Source organism: Lolium perenne, chromosome 7, assembly GCF_019359855.2.
Source record: "Lolium perenne isolate Kyuss_39 chromosome 7, Kyuss_2.0, whole genome shotgun sequence".
Taxonomy (NCBI): domain Eukaryota; kingdom Viridiplantae; phylum Streptophyta; class Magnoliopsida; order Poales; family Poaceae; genus Lolium; species Lolium perenne.
In genome coordinates, this window is record NC_067250.2 from 103,503,699 (window position 1) to 103,512,715 (window position 9,017).

General features: G+C 48.5%; 1 protein-coding gene across 1 annotated transcript; it reads right to left on the reverse strand.

Annotated features, from left to right (window-relative positions):
* Positions 1 to 6,775: 6,775 nt before the first annotated feature.
* On the reverse strand, positions 6,776 to 8,436 carry LOC127316424 (protein SHORT INTERNODES 1). Its single transcript, XM_051346812.2, has 2 exons — positions 7,538 to 8,436; positions 6,776 to 7,434 (listed from the first exon to the last, which is right to left on the reverse strand). Exons 1-2 carry the CDS (start codon positions 8,067 to 8,069, stop codon positions 7,040 to 7,042), a joined length of 927 nt encoding a protein of 308 aa, XP_051202772.1. The 5' UTR covers positions 8,070 to 8,436; the 3' UTR covers positions 6,776 to 7,039.
* Positions 8,437 to 9,017: the final 581 nt, after the last annotated feature.

Sequence of the window (9,017 nt, forward strand, 5' to 3'; positions counted from 1 at the left end):
GCAAGGCATAGCTCCCATGTGTGAGATTCCTCTCTTTCGGGCGATAACACTTGGAAGATTCCTCGACTTGTAGGCTGAAGTGTCCCGCTGCGGGTATACCGGTGGCTATAGTGTGCCAAAGTGTGCCAAACCTAGCTTTCCATGTGTATATGTCCTAAACAAAACTAAACCTATCAAAAAGTATGTTGGTGGAACCTCGCGCGGTGAAATCTAGTGCGGTAGACCCCGAGGCACGCAGACCGCCGTTATCGGGGGGGAACGACCGCCGAGGCACCGGAATGCCACCAACACTTGCATGTGGACCTAGGATATGTGTGAAAGTGTGTTGGAAGGTGTGATTCACCAAATGGTGCAAGGCATAGCTCCCATGTGTGAGATTCCTCTCTTTCGGGCGATAACACTTGCAAGATTCCTCGACTTGTAGGTCAAGTGTCCCGCTGCGGGTATACCGGTGGCTATAGTGTGCCAAAGTGTGCCAAACCTAGCTTTCCATGTGTATATGTCCTAAACAAAACTAAACCTATCAAAAAGTATGTTGGTGGAACCTCGCGCGGTGAAATCTAGGGGGGTAGACCCCCCGAGGCACGCAGACCGCCGTTATCGGGGGGGGGAACGACCGCCGGGGCACCGGAATGCCACCAACACTTGCATGTGGACCTAGGATATGTGTGAAAGTGTGTTGGAAGGTGTGATTCACCAAATGGTGCAAGGCATAGCTCCCATGTGTGAGATTCCTCTCTTTCGGGCGATAACACTTGGAAGATTCCTCGACTTGTAGGTCAAGTGTCCCGCTGCGGGTATACCGGTGGCTATAGTGTGCCAAAGTGTGCCAAACCTAGCTTTCCATGTGTATATGTCCTAAACAAAACTAAACCTATCAAAAAGTATGTTGGTGGAACCTCGCGCGGTGAAATCTAGGGGGGTAGACCCCCCGAGGCACGCAGACCGCCGTTATCGGGGAACGACCGCCGAGGCACCGGAATGCCACCAACACTTGCATGTGGACCTAGGATATGTGTGAAAGTGTGTTGGAAGGTGTGATTCACCAAATGGTGCAAGGCATAGCTCCCATGTGTGAGATTCCTCTCTTTCGGGCGATAACACTTGGAAGATTCCTCGACTTGTAGGTCAAGTGTCTGCTGCGGGTATACCGGTGGCTATAGTGTGCCAAAGTGTGCCAAACCTAGCTTTCCATGTGTATATGTCCTAAACAAAACTAAACCTATCAAAAAGTATGTTGGTGGAACCTCGCGCGGTGAAATCTAGGGGGGTAGACCCCCCGAGGCACGCAGACCGCCGTTATCGGGGAACGACCGCCGAGGCACCGGAATGCCACCAACACTTGCATGTGGACCTAGGATATGTGTGAAAGTGTGTTGGAAGGTGTGATTCACCAAATGGTGCAAGGCATAGCTCCCATGTGTGAGATTCCTCTCTTTCGGGCGATAACACTTGCAAGATTCCTCGACTTGTAGGTCAAGTGTCCCGTCATGCGGTATACCGGTGGCTATAGTGTGCCAAAGTGTGCCAAACCTAGCTTGCCATGTGTATATGTCCTAAACAAAACTAAACCTATCAAAAAGTATGTTGGTGGACCCTCGCGCGGTGCCATCTAGGGGTAGACCCCGAGGCACGCAGACCGCCGTTATCGGGGGGGAACGACCGCCGGGGCACCGGAATGCCACCAACACTTGCATGTGGACCTAGGATATGTGTGAAAGTGTGTTGGAAGGTGTGATTCACCAAATGGTGCAAGGCATAGCTCCCATGTGTGAGATTCCTCTCTTTCGGGCGATAACACTTGGAAGATTCCTCGACTTGTAGGTCAAGTGTCCCGTCGGGTATACCGGTGGCTATAGTGTGCCAAAGTGTGCCAAACCTAGCTTTCCATGTGTATATGTCCTAAACAAAACTAAACCTATCAAAAAGTATGTTGGTGGAACCTCGCGCGGTGAAATCTAGGGGGGTAGACCCCCCGAGGCACGCAGACCGCCGTTATCGGGGGGGGAACGACCGCCGGGGCACCGGAATGCCACCAACACTTGCATGTGGACCTAGGATATGTGTGAAAGTGTGTTGGAAGGTGTGATTCACCAAATGGTGCAAGGCATAGCTCCCATGTGTGAGATTCCTCTCTTTCGGGTGATAACACTTGGAAGATTCCTCGACTTGTAGGCTGAAGTGTCCCGCTGCGGGTATACCGGTGGCTATAGTGTGCCAAAGTGTGCCAAACCTAGCTTTCCATGTGTATATGTCCTAAACAAAACTATACCTATCAAAAAGTATATTTGTGAAACCTCGCGCGGTGAAATCTAGGGGGGTAGACCCCCCGAGGCACGCAGACCGCCGTTATCGGGGGGGGAACGACCGCCGGGGCACCGGAATGCCACCAACACTTGCATGTGGACCTAGGATATGTGTGAAAGTGTGTTGGAAGGTGTGATTCACCAAATGGTGCAAGGCATAGCTCCCATGTGTGAGATTCCTCTCTTTCGGGCGATAACACTTGGAAGATTCCTCGACTTGTAGGCTCAAGTGTCCCGCTGCGGGTATACCGGTGGCTATAGTGTGCCAAAGTGTGCCAAACCTAGCTTTCCATGTGTATATGTCCTAAACAAAACTAAACCTATCAAAAAGTATGTTGGTGGAACCTCGCGCGGTGAAATCTAGGGGGGTAGACCCCCCGAGGCACGCAGACCGCCGTTATCGGGGGGGAACGACCGTCGGGGCACCGGAATGCCACCAACACTTGCATGTGGACCTAGGATATGTGTGAAAGTGTGTTGGAAGGTGTGATTCACCAAATGGTGCAAGGCATAGCTCCCATGTGTGAGATTCCTCTCTTTCGGGTGATAACACTTGGAAGATTCCTCGACTTGTAGGCTGAAGTGTCCCGCTGCGGGTATACCGGTGGCTATAGTGTGCCAAAGTGTGCCAAACCTAGCTTTCCATGTGTATATGTCCTAAACAAAACTATACCTATCAAAAAGTATATTTGTGAAACCTCGCGCGGTGAAATCTAGGGGGGTAGACCCCCCGAGGCACGTAGACCGCCGTTATCGGGGGGGAACGACCGCCGGAGCACCGGAATGCCACCAAAACTTTCATGTGGACCTAGAATATGTTTGGAAGTGTCGTGTAAGGTGTAAAGCTGCAAGAAATTGCACCAAATATGTGGGGGCGATAACACTTAGCAGACACCGAACCCCCGTTAATTTGCTCCAAAACCCTGATATGTTGGGGGGAGGGGTCGATGAAGATGTAGATTACTTGTTTTATCGGTATACAGATTGTATTAAGTAACACTAACAAATAGTCTACAAAAAGTAAAAACTAATTTTACAACAAATATAAGTATTAATATAAATATGAATACTACAAAAGAAGGGAAAGAAATGAAACTGTACTCTGTGCCGTGCAAAAACGCACGGCAAAGGGTTGGCCTACACGGCAAAGCCGTCGTTGCCGTGCATGCATCTTTGCCGTGCGCCTTCGTGGCCTCTTTGCCGTGGGGGGTTACGTTGCCGTGCGCCGTCTGGCTGCTTTACCGTGCGGGGTTGCTTTGCCGAGCGCCGTGCTGGCTCTTTGCCGTGCGCTGCTGGTTTGCCGTGCGTCGCCCCGGAGCCACACGGCAAAGAATTCATTGCCGTGCGCGAGTCGCACGGTAAAGAACTTCCGCACGGCAAAGGGCACTGGAAGCACACGGCAAAGACCCGTGCACGGCACTGAGCTTTTTTCCTGTAGTGGTGCGTATGCAATGCACGCACATGAACGAGAATCAGAAACGTATGCATGACACTTCTCTGGGAGAAGTCCAAAAGTCACTGATTATTCCTGCTCCCATGCCTTTTGATTGAAAGGAACACAAGCCAAAGAGATGAGGCTGATCCAGATCATCCATGCATCTTTACTGTTGCGTGACGAATACAATATAGGAGTAGAAAACAGGAACCAAGGGCACGTTTGTAAGACCGGAACTATTTCCTGAGTTCTCGAGATTCAGTCTTTCTGAGGACTGCTGGATGGAAATTTCTCGACGGAAATGGCACTGCACACAATCCAATTAATTCAACGCTTTGGCCAAGCTAGCACAGCAAATAATTTTAAGCTAACTAAAGTAGAATTTCCGAAGCTTATGTGAAATTTTCAATCTAGTTTTGCAATCAGCAAATAATTTTCGAAGCTAATAGATCGGCGCATTTAGTAGTCTCCCATTTTGTACTGGCAAGTGGGAGAAAGTGCATATATATAACGTGTTCAAAACATTAATTCCGAGCTTTTATTGTTCTTTCCTCAAGTTTGGTTAAGTTGCCGATCGACATAATAGTACCAAAAGGGTCATGTAATACAGTACCCATGATAGTGTGGATATGCCTTAGGTCAAATGTCTTGTCTACTAGCATAGCTCCCATACCAGCAGATTTATCTCCATATAAAATGAAGGAGCAACAAAGCAGAATTGACATTCATGTGCTCCACACTCACATTACTAGATACCATATGTACTTTATAATAGGTGATGTAACGAGTGAGTTAATTTAAGATTATGTGCCAACAAAATGTCAAAACATCAAATCAAGCGTTGAGTTGTACACAATTGTTTAGGCAATGCAATTCAGTTATAAGGCCAAGACATGGCCGATGCCTTGATAACACCGGAGTTGTATGATTTAATTTATGTAAAAAAATATACTAATACTATTGAAATACTTGTTTTCCCAAATAAAAATGACACCAACAAGCCAAGGATGACAGTATAAGAGGAAGGTTTTTCACAGGAACTTGTAAAAATGAAATTAACAACCAAATTAATTTAATTTCTAGTGCTTTCAAAGTTGTTTTATTATATATAAGTGGAACGAAGAAGGAGACTAGTAAATGATATCTTTAGCTTCCTTTTGGCCAGGAGTGACGCCTTTGTATAATGGTTAAAAGTATATATAAAAAACCTTTCTAGCAAGCACCTCCAAAAACATGCAAGGCATAACAACCAAAACACTGGCAGGATTAAGAGATAGACGAGCTGGTAATAGTAGCCAATTACTACTAGGGAAAACTCAGAAACAACTAACAGTGTTAAAAACACTAACATATATTCAACCGATGTTTCATCCAAAATGATCAGCTGCAGCGATCAGGCGCGATACATAAATTTGTGTGCAGCATGATCATCTATGCAGCTCATCAACTTAAGGACAGGTTTAAACATCTAAACAGATAACAAAAAACTTTTACGAGAATTAGGTTTATGTTTTGCATGCAAGTAATGGAATACATAACCCATTGAGAAAAGGCCTTAAAATATACAAATTGGAAAGACTCGGTCATAGACAAATTGTAAAACCATGGTTTTTTTCTTTATATTATCACTAGCATACATGAAAAAAAAAACAGATTACATACTCAATGTTTGAATTAATTAACCAATGCTATTACTTAGCTGCCAAAACTTGTTGAAATCAAGTAGTACTAAATTTATTATTACAGTTTTTTGAGGTAGGATACTCTATTATAGTAGACTAGCTTCTGAGTTCCGCTAATCAAGTTGAATTTTCTTTAAGTGTCACTGACATTACATGCAAAAAATAGACTAAATGTTTGAAGTTCAAAAATAATTGAACATTACAATTACTAGAGCTGCCAAAACATTTAAAAATCAAGTAGTACAGTGGTTATTTCAGTTTTTGGAGGTAGAATACACTATTATAGTCTGCTAGCTTCTATGTTCCGCTAAATGTTGTGCCATATATTACATAATGAGGTGCAATGTAGAGCTTTAAAAATGCTGTTATGCTAGTATATATTTTTCTCCCACTTCCTTGATCATATAATTTCTTGTGGCACAAACAATGTGTTAAACAGTTATATCATGAAGGGCAGATGGTAACATAGTATTTTGTTTTTCCTAATTATAATAGTCTTACAATGCTATAAACTAAGCCAGACAATATCCGAAGATGGTACAAAATGCTAAGCATGAAATTGATCGTAAACAAGTTCCATGACGAATTCTCCCATTGTTTTGCTAAAGAAAATCATAATGAAAATAATGAAGAACATGGTGTTGAAACGAAGAGAATGGACTACGATGGAGTAATATGTCACAGCTATGGGATCAAAGTTAGAGTGTTAAAAGTGGAAAATGTGTGTGAGTCATATACTACATGGAAATAATCAAAACACTAAAACTAGAGACGAGCGAACAGCTACATTTTTGCTTCCAATCATCTCAATCATTCGATCCTTCCAGCAATCTTTGCTGGATCTTGTTCCCGGCCACTCCTTCGTGGAGCATATGATGACCATAAGAAATATCTCCCTCTAACAGTTTAACTCCTCTTCTATTAAAAAAAAACGCTCCCTCTCTCTCTCTCAAGCACGGTAGGAGTATAGCAATTATTCAGATTTCACACGTTATTAGTACAAGCTAGAGCCTATAGCTAGAGTACTAGGGCTCAGCTTTTCAAGAAGAAAGATAAAGCAAAGGTATGACACCTTATGGAAGAGCTAGACATAGGATTAGAAGCTAGCAGTAGTAGGATGAGTATCGAGAGAAAAAAAAAAAGACAAATGCAAATGCAAACCTCAACTAAAAGAAAAACACGGCCAGGCCGGGAACAGCATCATCACCACCATTGTTGCAAACCAGCATAGTACTCCGTATGAGAGAGAGAGAGAGAGAGAGAGAGTGATGCAAACTAGAATGAGAGAGAGAGAGGTAGTATCAATCAAGGCCATTCTCTCCCCAGGCAAAGCATGCAGGCAGGCACCAAACTAATCAAACTGTCAGATTTCAATTTTTAATGATTGATTGTTCCCTAGCTAGTTCCAGCTTTATTAGCTGAGCTGACTTGACCTGACCTGACCTGACCTGATGGGCTAAAGAAAACCAGCACATCAATTTATGTTTGCATCAATAAGATCAATCGAAGCTATCATGTCGACCGATCCCAGTAGGAGCTAAGAATTTTAGAGCTAATGAGAAAGCGAACAATGGCATGGCGTCTAAAGCGTAGGACGAGACGAGGTGGCCGTTTGATCACCTCGAGTGGTGGCCGTGGAAGAAGGGTGCGCCGCCGTAGGAACCGTAGGGGCCGGGAGTCGGGTACGGGTCCATCACCACAGCCGATGACGAGACGGCGGCGGCAGCTGCGGCTGCTGCTGCGGATCCGCCTTCCCCGCCGCCACCAGCTGCTGTGCTCGGCGAGGAACCTTCGGCGGGCTGGTGGCGGGCCCCGGCGGCGAGCGAGGTGTCCGGGCCTACGTCGTGCAGGATGCCCTTGAAAACGTGGCCACCGATGCTGACGGTGGTCTGGTAGGCCACCTCGGCGTCGCCCTCGTCGACCGGGCCCAGCCGCACGCAGCGGAACACCGCCTCCGAGCTCACCTCCCGCGGGAACCTGTCGGCCGCCATCATCTGCTGCTGATGCTCCCCTAATCAAACACGCGATTTCGTAAAGCTCACGAGGATCTCTCACACTCTCTTGAGTTGAGCTGTATATATAGGAAGGAAGAAGACTGTCGAGAGAGGTAGTACCTGAAGAAGTGGTGGTAGGGGTGGTGGAGGAGGGCTGGCCTCCTTCTCGCGGGCGCTTGACGGGCTCGGAGCCGGGCTGCTGGTGGTGGCGCTCGCGGCGGCGTGCGGCGGGGACCCAGGTGGACTTGACGTGGGTGGAGCAGTCGAAGCCGCGGCTCTTGCAGCAGGTGCGGCAGCGCATGTGGGGACAGTCTTTCTTGGCCTGGTTGCCACAGTCCTGGCAGCTGATGGTGCCCGCGCCGGCGCTGGCGCCCCTCCCTCCGCCGCGCGACGACGACGACCCGGCGCCCGCGGCGGGGTCATCGGCGAAGCGGATGATGCTGGAGGAGGCGCCGCCGTAGAAAGGGTGGTGGTGTTGCTGCTGCGCCTCGTGCTGCCATAGCTGGAATCCGCCGCGGGAGGCGCTGGTGGCGTAGAGGAAGGCGGCCGCGGAGGGCTCCGGGGGGTTAGTGGCGCCGGGAGCGTGCTGTCTGTCGTCGTCGCGGCCGCCGCGGCTGTGGTGGCCTCCTCCGCCTAGAGGGAATCCCGCCATGCGCCCAGATCCATAGATCGCGCCTGTATCGCCCGCTCTCTAGCTGCTCTCTACCATAGCCGGGCAGGCTTCCGGCCGCGGCATGCGTAAGAAATCCTCGCTAGCTTCAAGCCTTGAGCTTCTTGCACAGTTGGACGCGGCTGCTCTCGTCTCCGACGTCTCGGCTAGGCAGCTTGATCAAGTGGTAGCTGGGTGGTGGGTTAAAGTTTTGGCTTGTCTGCGCGTACGGTGGTGGTGGGGGTGGGGGAAGAGGACGGGGACGGGGACGGGGACGGGGAGGGAGGCAGCTTTTTGGGGAGGGAAGGAGAGTGATGAGGAAAGGGAAGAGAGGGAGAGAGTTAAGATAGGGAGTTGGGAGGAGGCGACAGAGAGGACCTGCCACGCCGCCAACGAGCCTGCTGCGAGCTGCCAGACTAGTAGCCATTTATTTCACTCGCCCGAGTTGCCTCGCCGTCTCTCCCTCTACCTCTGTCTCTATCTCTCTCAATCCTCTGGTGGCTGTATCAACTGCAAGGGTATCTATCTATCTATCTATCTATCTTTCGTTGCACACAATAACACACGCCGGCGCCGCTGTTGCAGAAACATGTGAAAAGACGAGTGGTGCAGTGAAGCTAAACCATTGCTTGGACTTGCTTTTTCTCATGCAACCAAACTCATGTGAAAATATTGGAAAAAGGCTGGCCCGAGCTTTCTTGGGCTGGCCTTGAGCCTGGCTCGGCCCACTAGTGTAATGGACCAAGCCAAGTTGCATTTACAGGCCCACATAGAGCTTGGGCCGAGCCACTCCGGCTCGTTGGCCCGTTTTTCTTTTATTTTGAGATGCACATGCAAGCCTAGTCGCACCACTTGGGAGATGATGCTTCTTCTCCCGCACACGACACGTGATAGGGAGCGCACCACGTCCTCCACAGGATGCCCCGTAATAGCCACCTTAGCGCTACGAGC